Source organism: Malus domestica, chromosome 14 (genome assembly GCF_042453785.1).
Source record: "Malus domestica chromosome 14, GDT2T_hap1".
In the NCBI taxonomy this organism is placed as follows: Eukaryota; Viridiplantae; Streptophyta; class Magnoliopsida; order Rosales; family Rosaceae; genus Malus; species Malus domestica.
Genome location: NC_091674.1, coordinates 29,281,902 through 29,296,646, shown reverse-complemented (window position 1 = coordinate 29,296,646; position 14,745 = coordinate 29,281,902). Strand labels below are relative to the sequence as shown.

The 14,745-nt window shown below is 38.0% G+C and overlaps 3 protein-coding genes and 1 pseudogene across 3 annotated transcripts; 2 read left to right on the top strand and 2 right to left on the bottom strand.

The window, feature by feature from the left end:
• Window positions 1-1,068: 1,068 nt before the first annotated feature.
• LOC114821242 (5S ribosomal RNA) lies at window positions 1,069-1,187 on the bottom strand (annotated as a pseudogene).
• Window positions 1,188-1,369: 182 nt separating this feature from the next.
• LOC103415339 (agmatine deiminase-like) lies at window positions 1,370-5,632 on the top strand. Its single transcript, XM_029092635.2, has 10 exons — window positions 1,370-1,675; window positions 2,613-2,726; window positions 2,824-2,913; window positions 3,043-3,127; window positions 3,279-3,334; window positions 3,435-3,513; window positions 3,957-4,091; window positions 4,255-4,487; window positions 4,673-4,834; window positions 5,212-5,632. The coding sequence occupies exons 1-10, from the start codon at window positions 1,589-1,591 to the stop codon at window positions 5,329-5,331; spliced, it is 1,161 nt and encodes a 386-aa protein (XP_028948468.1). The 5' UTR covers window positions 1,370-1,588; the 3' UTR covers window positions 5,332-5,632.
• A 1,330-nt stretch (window positions 5,633-6,962) lies between these two features.
• LOC103431208 (uncharacterized) lies at window positions 6,963-10,152 on the top strand. Its single transcript, XM_029092170.2, has 6 exons — window positions 6,963-7,525; window positions 7,820-7,962; window positions 8,118-8,261; window positions 8,448-8,633; window positions 8,975-9,099; window positions 9,593-10,152. Exons 1-6 carry the CDS (start codon window positions 7,312-7,314, stop codon window positions 9,816-9,818), a joined length of 1,038 nt encoding a protein of 345 aa, XP_028948003.1. The 5' UTR covers window positions 6,963-7,311; the 3' UTR covers window positions 9,819-10,152.
• Window positions 10,153-10,243: 91 nt separating this feature from the next.
• LOC103431207 (ceramide synthase 1 LOH3-like) lies at window positions 10,244-13,030 on the bottom strand. The gene is made up of 6 exons (XM_008369345.4): window positions 12,717-13,030; window positions 11,801-12,030; window positions 11,492-11,647; window positions 11,206-11,391; window positions 10,863-11,047; window positions 10,244-10,657 (listed from the first exon to the last, which is right to left on the bottom strand). The coding sequence occupies exons 1-6, from the start codon at window positions 12,870-12,872 to the stop codon at window positions 10,623-10,625; spliced, it is 948 nt and encodes a 315-aa protein (XP_008367567.1). The 5' UTR covers window positions 12,873-13,030; the 3' UTR covers window positions 10,244-10,622.
• Between the last annotated feature and the right edge of the window lie 1,715 nt (window positions 13,031-14,745).

Genomic DNA, 14,745 nt, shown 5'->3' with positions numbered 1-14,745 from the left:
CTTAGACTCAGTTCAGATTGCAGCAGCTTATTACGTCCGACCAAGTTATCACGTTACTCATTTGACCATATTGTTAGAGAACGGATGCCCTATATTGGACTCACATTGCCTCGTATTGGTCTCATCTCATCCAATGCAGGAGGTACTTCTCTTTATGTGTGGGATGTGTGGCTGGCCAAATGACGTCGTTCGCTTGTCACATTTCAAACAATTACTTTGCACATGTTACATTTACTCAAATTTCATGTTGATAAACATCTAACTGTTATATAAATGTATTGGCACTCTAAATTTTATATATTTAGTAAGACAAATATATTTATGAAGAGTGCACATTAAAAATTTTGGAGTGTCAATAATAACACATTTTTTATACTATGAACACATAAACCATTTGAATTTTTTTTCAATAACACATAATATTAAGCGGTTCGAGAAATAAATGATTGATATTGAAAAATCTCATGTAATGGCTAAAATAACGGTTGTGAAAATCTAATGTAACGGCTAAAGTAATCGTACATCTAAATATTTGTTTGTTTTTAATTTTGTGGGTTTTCTTTGACAAAATTAAAAAAAAATAATTGTGGGTTTCCTAATTGTTGTGTGGTTAAATGCTAAGAAAACTCTCTTAAAGTGTGACTCTACATAATCTTTCTACCACCTTCTATTTTTGGTATAATATTTTATAACGTTGATATAACAATTGTGTCAAAAATATGAAGTTCGGAGAATTTACTGAGAGTCTACTTTTTTGGATGAATCGAGGGTATCCCCCGCACATAGGCGAGGACTAATCCCTCGAGCTGGGTCGAACCCCATTCGGGGGGGGGGTAAGCTCTCCCAATGCTGGCTTATCCATTCACAAGGCTCGAACTCGAGACCTTGCTTAAGGGGAACAAACTCCTTACTACTTGAACCACCAAGCATTGGTAAAAAGGACCGCATTTGGGAGGCAAGCTCTCCCAATGCTGGCTTCTCCATTCACAAAACTCGAACTCGAAACCTTACTTAAGGGGAACTTGCTCCTTACCACGTGAACCACCAAGTATTGGTAAAAAGGAGATGGGGATGTAACACGAGAACTTCCCAGGAAATCACCCATCCTAGTACTACTCTCACCCAGACTCGCTTAATTTCGGAGTTATGATGAGATCTGATACATGTGAGTTGGTATGATCGCATCCTGAGAGTCTATTTTGAAACTTGGAGCAGGATTCTCTCTCCTCTCTTTTTCCCTCCCCTTTCCTCTCCTCCTAATTGAACGGTCAATGTCAACATCTTATATTAATTTTTTATAGTAAGAGAAAAACAAAATAAGAGAATATGAAAGGAGAAGATGAAAAGAGGAAGAGAGCATCCTAGTCCTTGAAACTTACCTAACCTAAGCATTTCTCATACAAATCAACAGAGCCATAAAGTTGGAACCCTGACTGACAAAAGCAGCCAACACTTCTTTATTATCTCTCTGAAGACCTACTTTTTGGCCCCCACTCACCAGAAGCCACTTCAGAGCTTCTCTCAGCCTCTCTCTTTCTCCTCCAAACTCGATCATCGCTTCTAGAGAAAGAAAGCGAAAGAGAGAGAGATGAAGATGGAAGGCACGCCGGCTGTCCATGGATATTACATGCCTGCAGAGTGGGAACCCCATTCCCAGTGCTGGATTGGATGGCCTGTAAGTAACCAACCCTTCTCTTCCATTTAATTACCATCTGATTACCCCCCACATGCCTTAATTGGGTTCCTTCAATTTTGCATCTTTATATGGTATAATTCTTCTGTTTGTTCTTCTGCCTCTTGGGTTTTTCAGAATATGTGTTTTAATTCATGTTCTTCAAGAAATATATGAAATTTTTATGTTTCTGTTTCTGTTTTGATTAGTTACATGTGCAGTTCTGCCAAATTTATTGATTTGTGAAATCAGTTTGTGAAATCATGAATTGCAAGTTACTAGGAAAAGTCGATTTTCGAGTGCAGAGTTAGCTTGCTCTATGTTAATTATAAGAATGCAGGATAATTCCGCGTTATTCGGAAAATACTTCGGTATGTTTCTGCATTTTATATGTAATTCTCAGTTCTTACCCGATCAGAAACACATAATTTCCTGTTTCTGCAAGTGAAGGTTCGATATACTACTCCGCCATCATAGGTGTATCCAGTGATCTATGTTGTATGTTGTATGGTGGTTTGGACATGTGCAAAGAAGGCCTACTGACGCTCCGGTTAGAAGATGCGACTACGGGACAGAGGTCCAGGGCCGAAGGGGTAGAGGAAGGCGTAGGAAAACTTTGGAAGAGACTCTAAGAAAAGACTTAGAGTACTTGGATCTAACGGAAGACATGACACAGAATCGAGCGCAATGGCGTTCTAGGATTCATATATCCGACCCTACTTAGTGGGAAAAAGCTTTGTTGTTGTTGTTGTTGTAGGGCTCGGTTCTCTTATTAGGTTAGGTGTTGCTCGCAATATTTGTCTAAAGATTGATATCAGTCTAACATTTTCTGGTAAAATCTATATTGTCAATCTTCAAATGTTCGTTTCATGAATGTATTGATCTTACTTATTTCTTAAGTCCAACACTCATGATAATCAAGCTTTGTTGTGAATTATAGGAACGCCCGGATAACTGGAGAGACAATGCAGTGCCAGCTCAGCAGGTGTTTACCAAGGTAGCATCTGCAATCTCAAAGTTTGAGCCCGTGACTGTATGCGCAAGTGCCAATCAGGTTGGTATAATTTGTAAGAGATGAAAGTCTGTAGTATCTCTACTAGTCTTTTGTATGACTCTCATATGAGATTTAATTTTGAATTCATTACGCTCAGTGGGCAAATGCACGAAGCCAGCTACCAGAAAATGTCAGGGTTATCGAGATGAGTTTGAATGATTCGTGGTTTCGTGATACAGGACCAACAGTGAGCTTCTTCCTTTGACTCATGGTCAAGTTCTGATGAGATATTCCTTAACAGTATACTATGATCTTTATATTTACCTTTAAAAGCGTTATTTTTCTTACAGTCCTAATCTTTTTCTCTCTTCTTTAGTTTGTCGTAGGAAAAAGTGCCTCTTGTTCTGGTACCCCTGAGCCAAAGGTTGCTGGTATTGATTGGAATTTCAACAGCTGGGGAGGTAGGGTTTATAGTTCATAATTTTTTAAGTGACGGAACACTAGAATAATTTTTTGAACAATATATAATATCGTTAGAAACTTCGATGTTTTCATCATTTTGATGTTTACTCATCGGTGCATTTTGCATGGACTTATTTTTGGAATTTATAGGCATTGATGATGGTTGTTATCGAGATTGGAGTCATGATCTTCTTGTGGCAGAAAAGGTTAGAGTAACTAAATAGATCATTGTCTGATTGAACATGACGTATAGCTTTGTTCTTTGAGACACTGCTTAATAGTTTTCCGAACACTCATACTCTGCAGATCCTGGCAATTGAGAAGCTTCCAAGGTTTCAACACTCCATGATTCTTGAAGGTGGAAGCATCCATGTCGATGGAGAAGGTAACAAGATTTTAAGCTTATCTTTGCATTTGGAAATGTCTTGCCTCTTTATCTTAGAATTGGCTTTCACCGGCAGCAGATTACTTCCTGGATCCATGCCTTGAAACTGTTTGGATCATAAATGTACGGGATTCTCTGGTCGTTGTTGTAATCTGTTGTTTCTTAATTATGTGTCAAAACCCTGCTTTTGATTGATTGGCAATTGCACCACTTTAGACTTCACCCTATATCTCTTTCTGTTTCAGTAGTCTTTATTCTTATACTACAAAAATTGGCAGTAGCTGCTTATGATTTGTACTACCATGTGCCTCGTCTCGTAAAATTTCAGAACCCTGCATATTTTTCTTTTTGGCACAAAAAGAGCCATTACAAAAACTCATTCTCTCTGCCAGTATGTAGTTGTAATCTTCATGATCGAATCAGAATCTGCTTTCTTCCTTCAGGGACTTGCCTCACCACCGAGGAGTGCCTGTTAAATAAAAATAGGAACCCACATTTGACCAAGGAGCAAATAGAGGATCAACTTAAGGCGTATCTCGGAGTGATGAAAATCATTTGGTTGCCTCGTGGATTATATGGTAAGAACTCTACTCGGTTTCTAATTTACTATCTTACATGAAATGCTCGTTGTTACTGATGCTCAATTTTCCTTCCCCTTGTGATGATTTACATTACATTATATGTCCAATTCAGGCCACCTATTTCATTGAAACCTAAACTAGGTATAAAAATCCTTGACAGGAGACGATGATACTAATGGTCACATCGACAATATGTGCTGTTTTGTAAAGCCTGGTGTGGTTTTGTTGTCATGGACGGATGATGAAACAGATCCTCAGTATGAAAGAGCTGTAGAAGCCGTTTCTGTTCTCTCCAATACTACTGATGCCAAGGGTAGGAAATTAGAAATAATAAAACTTCACGTACCAGGGCCGCTATACATGACAGAGAAAGAGGCTGCTGGGCTCTTTCAGGTAGACATTGTACACTACAGACCACGGTTCAACTTTCATGTTGCTTCAACTAAGTATGAATACATCCAGCTGAAGGCTAATTTAACATCTGAAAATGTTGATTTAGTCTGATGGTTACGTTTTCGTTAACTTTTTTGAAATGCTTTGGTGCCTAATTTTATTCCTGGTGTTCAATGTTCCTACAGGAGGAGTGTGAAGCTAAACCGAGACTTGCAGGCACCAGACTTGCTGCTTCATATGTAAATTTCTACATTGCAAATGGAGCCATCATTGCACCCCAATTTGGGGACCAGAAATGGGATGATGAGGCTGTTCGCGTCCTATCCAAAGCCTTTCCAAACCATGAAGTAAGCTTCATTTATTGTTGATTTTCTCCAGCATCTTCATATACGTTTTAAATATAATCGTATACATCATCCAAAAGTACGAACTTCTTGGACCTGCAAATTATAAAGCCTCACCCACCCTGTGATTTTATTAGCTGCAATCGTGAGACTGTAAAACGTATCGTTAGTGTATGCTGTGCTAGGCTTAATAACATTGTGAAAGTGAGTATAATATGATACAAAGCGGTCTCTTTTCAACGCTAGGGGAAACAAACAAGACCAGTTTTACGTAGTTTGTAGATGAAAATGGATTCATCTTCTTTTATATTTACTGATGTTTGTTTCTGCCACGTTTTCTATCGCTGAACAAGCCTAATTTATACTGTCGGGTTGGTCAGGTGGTAAGAATTGAAGGTGCAAGGGAGATTGTCCTCGCGGGTGGAAATATACACTGCATTACTCAACAACAACCACGCGTTTCACTCAGTATAGTCAACAATGATTGCTTTCATGCATAGTGCAGAAACCATTTGTGCGAGATTAAGCTCAAACAGGAACTACATAGCTTGATTCATCAGTTCCATTCGGGTCCTGGGCACTCAATCAAGCAGAGACCGCTAATCTCCGAATTGTTCTAACATTACAGCGTATGGCTTGCAAGCCTCTGAAGTACAAGGTAATAAAGTGCCTATGTCTAGACTCTAGAGACAAAGACGTTATCATAATTCTTGTTGATTGAGCTTTTGGTGTACTAATATTGCTACGACGAAATCTTGTTCAATCGAGTTGCGTAACATTTATACATTGCATCATCGGAAACAGCTGAGTGTCTTTTATATGACGATTGCTTGCAAATTAAACGTTTCAATTTCTATAACTACTGTGAAACATCTAAGTTCATCGGTTTAGGATCGGTAGCTTGCTTGAGCAGGTTTTCAGGTAACTGCAGCACGAAATTTTTTCGCTTTCTTGTGAAATCTTTCCGTTGACAGAGCTTTCAACCATTTAACATTCATGGTTATGAAATTTTCATAGCAGTAAGTTTCTGGTTTTCCCTGCCTGCAAGTCTAAATTTGGCAGTTTCTTGTTTTCCCTGCCTGCAAGTCTAAATTTGGCCAACTGAGGGTAACTGAATCCCAAGTGATGTTGCTTAATTTTTTACTGTGGTAATATTGCTTAATTTTTAGCTTCGAGTTGTCGGTTGGGAGAGTGGATCCTCGCTGGTGAGGATTTCGGAATCCTCTAATCAAATCCGTTCATTGTACATCATGCGGTCAGTTTTCGTCAGATATTATTTATATTCAATTTTAAATAAAAAAATTTATAATAATTTCTGATCGCATGATATACGATAAACGAATGTGATTTGAGGATCTTTAGATCCTCACAAAAAGAATCCGGCGAGGATCCTCACTCACTTGGAAGTTGGTAGTCACTTGGAAGTTGGAAGTTGGTAGTTGGAAGAACGTAGATTCATCGCCAGTCAGACAGTAACTGTCTGATCGATCGTGTATCGTACTATCGTGTACAGGGACAACGCACCCATAAGTTTTAAATGCTGCAACTTGTAACCCCAACGTTCGACATACATATAACTCTTTTAGTCACTACATGTAACGGGTTTACTTATTAACTTCATCGAGTATAAGATGTTTAACCATTACATAAGGCGGGTTTACTTATTATTTTTAAAATATATATAATAGAATGATAATACCGTTTGATCTGTGTTTTACATTATTTTATGACCGTAAAAGCTCGAATGGTTGATGATTTAAAATTTTCATATAGAGAAGCACATCACAACTTTCAACAACAACAAAATTCGAAGTAAGTGAATTATGGACAATATTTCGAATTTTAGGAGGGTGTAATTGTTGACCACATTAACAAATTCTTTAAAAAGAACCATTTTGAATAAATTAGACTAAAAATTAAATATTAATGACATATGTTTTTTTTACTGCGTTAAAAAACTCATTAAAAAAACGTCTTAAATAAAATTAGACTAGAAATAAATATTAATGGCTTGGCCAAAAATCTGACGACATAAAACATCAAATATCTATCGAAAAAATGATCGTTTTAGTAATTGAAATTCGAGAAATGATCAATTTATATCAATTTCTTAAAAACAATAAAAAAAAACAATTCAAAATTAATTATATTGCTTTGAGCGTTTGAGCAGAAAAGGTTGGTTTTCGGTAGGACATAACCGAAAAAAATGGAGGGGAAGTGAGAGTGACTCAAGAACCGAAAAAAAGCATCCATGTGTTTGGCTCAGATTTGTCATTTGAGAGATCCAACACCAAATCACACTCAAACTCATTCACATTGCCCTCCTCCTCCATTGACTGATTGACATGAACTCCTCAGCTCTTCCGAATCCGTTTTCGAAAACCAGATTCCGTTTTTGAAAACATCCCTTTTTGGTTTTTGGATTTATTTATTTATTGGAGAGGGAGAGAGGATCAGCAGCTGAAGAACGAGTACACCAGATGGGGTGCACATTCTCTGGTTTGGGCGCGCTGTACGACGCCGTGAACGGCGGAGGCGACGTGTGGATTAACGAGAATCGGTTCAAGATCGTGAGGCAGCTCGGGGAAGGTGGGTTCGCTTATGTGTTTTTGGTCAAGGAGGTGGTCGCCGACTCCTCCGCCTCCGGCGGTGGGGGTCTCGCCAAGAAATTCAAGGATCCCTCTCATGTCTCAGGTGATTCAATTTCTGGAATTTTGTTGATTTTTTATGTGTTTGTGAGATTTTGGGATCTGGTTAGTGATCTGTTTTAAGTTTTGTTATCTGGGTAGTGAGCTGTGGATGTTGTGATCTGGGTTGCAGTGATTTGAATCGAAAATGGTTGAAGCCTGTATCTTTGAGGAATTCGTGATCTGGGTCATTTGGATATGTGAATCTGAAATTATTGGTTTTTATTCTCTGAGCTGGGAAGCAATGGTGATTTGGCCATTGAATTTGCTGAATCGAGTTTAAAGTGTGACTCTTTTGCAGATGATGGAACTTATGCTTTGAAAAAGGTTCTCATTCAGAATAGTGAGCAGTTGGAGTTGGTGAAGGAGGAGATCCGTGTTTCATCGCTGTTCAGTCATCCCAATCTGCTTCCACTTCTTGATCATGCCATTATTGCCGTTAAGGTTAAAATCTGGAATACTTAATTTCATATGGCTTATACAATACTTTGGGTTTTTTCTTCTCAGAATGGTAGCCTTCCGTGAAATCAAACATCGTTTTCAGTTTTCTTAATATTTTTCATGCAATTGATTCGTATATAATACTCTCTGGCTGACAGACAACACAAGAACAATCTTGGAACCATGAAGCATACTTGTTATTTCCAGTTCATCTGGATGGAACTTTACTGGATAATGCTAAGACTATGAAAGCTAAAAAGGAGTTCTTTTCCACCTCAGATGTTCTTCAAATATTCCGGCAGGTCAATGAATATATCATTCCTCTCTTTTTCCGTTGTAAATTAGCCTTCAACAATGCTACCAAGTTCTGGGGCAATTGATGTGCCATGTTCAGATTTCTTTTCCATGTCCCACGATGATTTATCTTGTTGGTAAAACATATTTAGAAGCATCAAAAGCGTTCTAACCTAGAAAAAACAATGTCGCAGCTTTGTGCAGGACTCAAGCATATGCACACTTTGGATCCGCCATATGCACATAATGATATCAAACCTGGTAACGTTCTGATAACCCATAGAAAAGGACAATCACCTCTTGCAATATTGATGGATTTTGGCAGTGCTCGACCTGCGAGGAGGCAAATTCGCTCTCGTACAGAGGCACTACAGTTGCAGGTATATGTTTTAAAATCATTTTAGATTTTCCTAAACACATTTATTTTTGTTGTAGTAACTGCAATTGTTTTTTTTCCTCGTGTTGCATCCCCCCACCTCTTTATAGCCGACCCCACTTAGTGGGAAAAGGCTTTGTTATTGTTGTTGTAACTGCAATTGTTTTTTTTCAGTATGCTTACTTAATGCCTACAAACTGATGTTGCTTATATGTACCTCTTTGATTTCAATTGGTTTAATAGGTTTAATACCGTAAAAGGACACCTTTGTATTGTTGGGTTCACTTGTCTGGAAACTTTTAGTTGAAAAAACTATTGAGTTGATTTTTCTTTCTTGTTATGTAGGAATGGGCGTCTGAGCATTGCTCAGCACCATTTCGAGCTCCAGAGTTGTGGGATTGCCCGAGCCAAGCCGATATTGACGAGAGGACTGATGTATGGTCCTTGGGATGCACTTTGTATGCAATACTGTGAGTACAGAGCTTTCTTTCTTGAACTTTCTATTATAGCTCTAAAGTTTGAACATCTTATTGCCTTCTGCCTCACTACTTCATAGTGAACGTTTTCTGTTGGATTGTTTAAGAAACTGTTTTAATGTGTATATATATAGGGGTGTGATATCCACACACCCCATTTTACTTCTCACACACCCTTCTAATTTTCGGCCGTCGGATCGGATGAATTGAAGAAGATCAACGGATAGAAATTAACAAGGGTGTGTGAGAAGTAATTTGGGGTGTGTGGATAGCACACCCCTATATATATGCATACATATTACATATACATAACTGTATCTGCCATGGACATGACACCTTTATCTTGCATATTAACGGCTTACTGCCAAATACTCGATTGGTACTGTAATCAGCATCATTCTTGTCCGCCATGGAAGCAAAACTACGCCTCTATTTAGCTGCTGTAGCTATTTTTTCTCAGTTCTGATGCCCAGTTCTTATTTAAAAGGTACGGAATGTCTCCATTTGAATATGCACTCGGCGAATCTGGAGGAAGCCTACAATTGGCGATAGTCAACGTGCAGATAAAGTGGCCAGCTGGACCTAATCCTCCATATCCGGACGCTCTTCACCAGTTCATCACATGGATGCTTCAGCCGCAGGCTGCAGTCCGCCCTCGCATTGACGATATCCTGATCCATGTGGACAAGTTGATCTCCAAGTTCTCCAGTTGAGATAATATAGAAGGAAAGAAAGTATGAAAACGAACTTTCTCTGCACGCGTCGACTTTGCACATTTCGGCAAACGTTCTTGAAGCCAGACGTCACGTCGTGCGTTTTCTTTTGTACTCAAGGGTCGATAGGGCAACTGAGTTTATAGCAGCTCCTCCAGTATTACACAGTTTCTTACTTTTTTGCTGTAGGATTGGCAGTTTGTGCATTGGTTTATCGTTATCGTGCTCCTATCTCAACTGTTTGATTTTCTACCTTGTAAGTTATCAAACTGCTCGTCTCCCTGGACTCGAATTTTTTCGATTAGTTACAAATACAATAATTTCGATTCATTAAGCAAGCTGCAAGTTTAATTACAAAGCAGTTTATTTTGTTCATTTTATTGGATTAATGAAAGGAAGAACAGCGAAAATGCTGACGCAAATCATTCGAACTTGGAACATCTTCAATTACTGAGAAGATAAATACCGCTAAACCAAGAACTTGATTATGGTACAACTACAACTCGAACGATAGTAATTTTAGTATAAAAAACTATGGTGTTTTTTCATCCTACCTCTTCGCTTCACTCAACTGTGTTACAGATATCAACAATACATAGACATTTGCTCGTGTGAATACGAAAAAATGGACGAACAGATTCGCTTGCCTGTTTATACGACATTATATGGATCTCGGAAAAAATGTTTGAATGTAATCTAAAGAATTCATAGGCACCACCTCACACGACGAGCTACCCTATGGTGAAAGCACAGACCTATCTCCGGCTGACTCTCCCGGTGAGTTTGAACACTGTCTTTTTACTGTCAGTCTTCGTGTTCATCATCCTCGCTTTCAGAATCTGCAGTCCACATGAAAGGTAGCGTGAGCGGGGGAAAACATATGACGTTGGTTTGAAAAAAACAACCCTAAACCTCAAATCATTTTTTTCGGCCAGTTGCTATCATGGTTTCTAGCTGGTAATCCTATTTTTCAATTACCGTTTTCCCCTATGCAAGTAAAGATATCTGTCCAACTTATGAACTATGAATGGAATAACTTGTTACCTGATCGAACGTCGTCATCAACTTTCCCTCTAGCCTGAATTTGCTTCACGAGCATCCGAACCATCAACTTCCACCAATAAACATGACAAATGAGCAAGCAAATTAGAAGAGTATTAAACAAGTAATAGTATATAGATCCATCCACTATGTGCTTCTCCTTGTCCAACTTCAGAAGAGCTTCATAGCTGCCAGAAACAAATGGAACCAAAAATCAATCTTTGTATATGACATAACGAGAAAAAAACGTCATTTAAGGAGGAAATTCAACAAGTATATGATATTCTTTATGCAATGTTAACGGCGAAAGGAAAACAGAAAATTTCTCTCTGCATATTTAGCTAACCTGGTACTCCATATTATCCAGAATGGAAAGTAAATAAGACGTAGTACTGTCCAAGAGAGAACAAAAGTAACAAAAGCAACGCCGGCAAGAATTTCAAAGCCACAATATTTTGACAACTTTGCAATTTCTAAAAACACATCAGATCCTTCATGGAGAGCTAAAATGATCGAGCCAACTCGAGAAAACCTGCAGGGGGACAAAACAGATCATTAAGACACCAGAAAAGATAGAGGCAAGCCTGAATAACAAAAAGCGAAGAAGCAAGCTGAAATGCTTTAAAACTAACTTGAATATGTAAGACGCGACAATTAAAATTGTAGTTGCTAAATGATGAGCCATTGACACCACAAAGTCAGAACGCCTTGTTTCCCAAAACACCAAAGCAAAGGTGGAGTAGATGTAGAATCCAGCGGAATACATGTAAAGTGCCTTCAATTTTAATCTGCCAAAAGGGAATATGCAAGGCCAAGTGAGATGCAAAAGGCAATTGTTTGTAGAGCAAAATTACACATATGATCAGAAATCAAAGTAAACTAAAGCTACTATTCACTTTTGACACTGAACAATGATTTCTAAACTGAGTTAAGAGACGAACTTAGTTTTCTGGTCGGGCCAAATCTGATTGCCAGGCCCTACCCAAAAGCATCTGGTTTTGGTGAACCAAGGCTCATTGTATGTAACAGAAAGGGCCAAAATCTCTGCAGTGAAAAAATACACACATTTGAATGCCGACTCTTTGAATTTACTAACTTTCTTCCGATTATCGCGTGTCTCAACATTCACCAATGCATGCTTCTTTCCAAACAAAAGGCGCTTTGCTAATCTCTGCCAAAAAAACAAAAAGCATAAAGTACAATTCAAACAGTAAGGACCATAGTTTTCAAGTCTACCAAAGATATAGGCCCCCTCAAAGCAATGAAACATGTAATGTGGATCAACATTATATCGACGAAAAGCTTCAGATGGTGAGATTTGCATTTCTCATACATTGATACAAAAGAAGTTTTCCGAGCTTAGGATTTCCATATGACTAATAAGTTGGGCATGGTAATTATCTTTGCACAAAATTGGAATCCGTGGGATTGCATTCATTTGGGGATTTCAACAGTAACCGCGAAAGGAACACAACTTTCATGAATGACAATACTAGGAATTAAAAACCCAACAAAATAAGAGCCAAAAGATCACAACTTTAAACTGTAAATGTTAACAATGCAGCCTGAGACCCAATTTTATTACCATTTTCTACAATTTGATGGTACTAAAGTAACATCAAGCGAATGTACGTGATCATTTGGTCTAGCGGCACTCAGTCTCCGCCTTATTGGAGCACGTAGCGAGTTCAAATCTCACAAAACAGTTGTTGATAAAAAGGAAAGCAGCATCAAGTGAATGAAATCGAAATTAAATCATCTTCTCCCACAAATAATTACGGAGTGCAAAACTAGTTCCGTTCCAAAATACAATAAAATTCAATTGTCTGGTAAATTTGAGAGTACCAGGAGTTGTACCTCAAAGACGAAGATGTCCAGGAAGAGCCGGAGTGAAGGGAAGAGAAGAACGAACAAGGGGAGGACAAGGAAGTCATTGGGCACTGGGTACGACTCCTCCTCCCAGTTGAGTTTGACCAAATCACTGATTCCGAACAGACCCATTATTTCCTCCATCAAACCCAAGAATTTGGAGAGGCGGAGGCGGAGGCGGTGGAGGAGCCGGCGGAAGGCGTCGTAGGTCGGTGTTAGGGGAAGATTAAAAGGCGATTGACTTTTGAAAAGCGTACGCAAAACTACTTCAACGGTTTTTGACCGGAATATTTAATCGGGTCATGCAATCTAAGATGACCCGGTTTGGATGTATCCGATTTTGGACGTGGGCCTATTTTGACGATTCAATTGGCCCAAATGAATGGTATTCTGTTTTTACAAAACAATAGAATATGGTGTGTGTCCACACATCCCATTTTACTTCTCACATAACCCTTGATAAATTTTGTCTGTTGCTCTTCTTCAATTCATTTGATCCGACGATCGAAAATTAAAAAGGTGTGTGAGAAGTAAAATGAGATGTGTGGATATCACACCCCTAGAATATTTGCAAAGACTTTACAATGCAACGAGGAGAGACTCTCTTATCACCAATTCTCGACGTGGTTGGTGTCTATTAGATAGATGGTACATTCTCTGAACACGCAAAAAGCATATAGTGGACAGGTGACGCCGCTGAAATTACATCTTAACTGAAAGAAGGGTGTGACCTACGTTATTAAAACAGATCAGGGTGTAGCCAAGTTCTAAGGCATAGTTTTTATCCCTATGCACTCAAATTCGATTTTTTCTCACCGTAAGAGTCTAAGATTAGATTATTGTTTAAATAAAAGAAAGCTTTACGTCATTAAACTATGTAACAAATTCATCACAAATATATATTCGTTATCGTCACCTTTATTCATGCGAGTCAAACTTTAGACTGAAAACAAATATGGTAGACCAAAATGATTTTTTCGTGTGTACTAATTTAATCCATTCAATTGTCTTTCGAAACAAGATAATTATTTAAAAAAGAAGTGCACGTTTGAGAATGAATATGTCGTCTTTTTTTCTTGGAAGGATATTGACTATAGTTAGGCATGTATTATTTCTAGTATCACATGTGGATGCTAGGTTAACTAGCAACATATGATGCAGAATAATACTAGGATATATATATAGCAGATCCTTTAACAAGAGAGATTATCATTTTTTTCAAAAAATAGGGATTAGGTGTGGAGCCCACTCCACATCGAACTTTAACGATCTGAACCGTCTATTTTGTAAGTCTCGATTCATAGATCATTTTTGTAAAAATTAAATTCAATCCGAAACCATTTACCTATTTAATTATCAAGATAAAATTTCATTGTTTCTTATATAACAAAGTATTTGTTAATTTCTTTGAACCCAATTAGATGTCTTAAACATTTTCGATTTGGCTAATATTTTGTAAGGATGTAATGTGGATTCCACAACTAATCCTCATTTTTATAAAAAAAAAAATGGAGATCCCTTCCCTTAAAGATTTCCTACACACACACACACACACACGATATATTCGATCTTATAGGCATCGTCTTTGTCCTTGTTCAAAGAGCGGTGCTATACACACACCTTTTTCAATTTTTGGCCGTCGGTTAGTAAAACAACTATTTTGTTCTAAAACAAAGAAAAGTGAGATTCCACTATAAAATTAATTAGCAATATGAGGAGTAGTCTAATTTTTTGATCGAAAACTGAATTTTTATTTCGGTAAAAATAACATAGTACAAGAGATTTAGAGGAGTAACCTACTTACTCATAAGTACATGTAAGGTCATTTTGTTTTTCCTATTTAAAATTAATACTCTTGATATAAACCTTGTATGAGCGCTTAATTCGAAAAACTCCATTAGAGATGCTGTAAGAGGCTCCCTCGAACATTGCTCGAGCTCTGTCTACACCCATCAACCAATGCTCAAACCCCCTCCATTATTTCCTCAAATCTTCCCTAAGCTTATTTCTTTTTTGT

What these genes read in the sequence shown, in the direction of transcription:
- LOC103431208 (XM_029092170.2), top strand. Translation starts at nt 7,312, where the DNA reads ATGGGGTGCACATTCTCTGGTTTGGGCGCGCTGTACGACGCCGTGAAC. An exon ending in TTCTTCAAATATTCCGGCAG is followed by an intron (nt 8,262 to 8,447) that starts GTCAATGAATAT and finishes ACAATGTCGCAG; the next exon opens with CTTTGTGCAGGACTCAAGCA. An exon ending in CAGAGGCACTACAGTTGCAG is followed by an intron (nt 8,634 to 8,974) that starts GTATATGTTTTA and finishes CTTGTTATGTAG; the next exon opens with GAATGGGCGTCTGAGCATTG.
- LOC103415339 (XM_029092635.2), top strand. Translation starts at nt 1,589, where the DNA reads ATGAAGATGGAAGGCACGCCGGCTGTCCATGGATATTACATGCCTGCA. An exon ending in GTTGCCTCGTGGATTATATG is followed by an intron (nt 4,092 to 4,254) that starts GTAAGAACTCTA and finishes AATCCTTGACAG; the next exon opens with GAGACGATGATACTAATGGT. An exon ending in AAGCCTTTCCAAACCATGAA is followed by an intron (nt 4,835 to 5,211) that starts GTAAGCTTCATT and finishes CGGGTTGGTCAG; the next exon opens with GTGGTAAGAATTGAAGGTGC.
- LOC103431207 (XM_008369345.4), bottom strand. Translation starts at nt 12,872, where the DNA reads ATGGAGGAAATAATGGGTCTGTTCGGAATCAGTGATTTGGTCAAACTC. An exon ending in TGGATAATATGGAGTACCAG is followed by an intron (nt 11,048 to 11,205) that starts GTTAGCTAAATA and finishes TGTTTCTGGCAG; the next exon opens with CTATGAAGCTCTTCTGAAGT. An exon ending in TGATGACGACGTTCGATCAG is followed by an intron (nt 10,658 to 10,862) that starts GTAACAAGTTAT and finishes TGTGGACTGCAG; the next exon opens with ATTCTGAAAGCGAGGATGAT.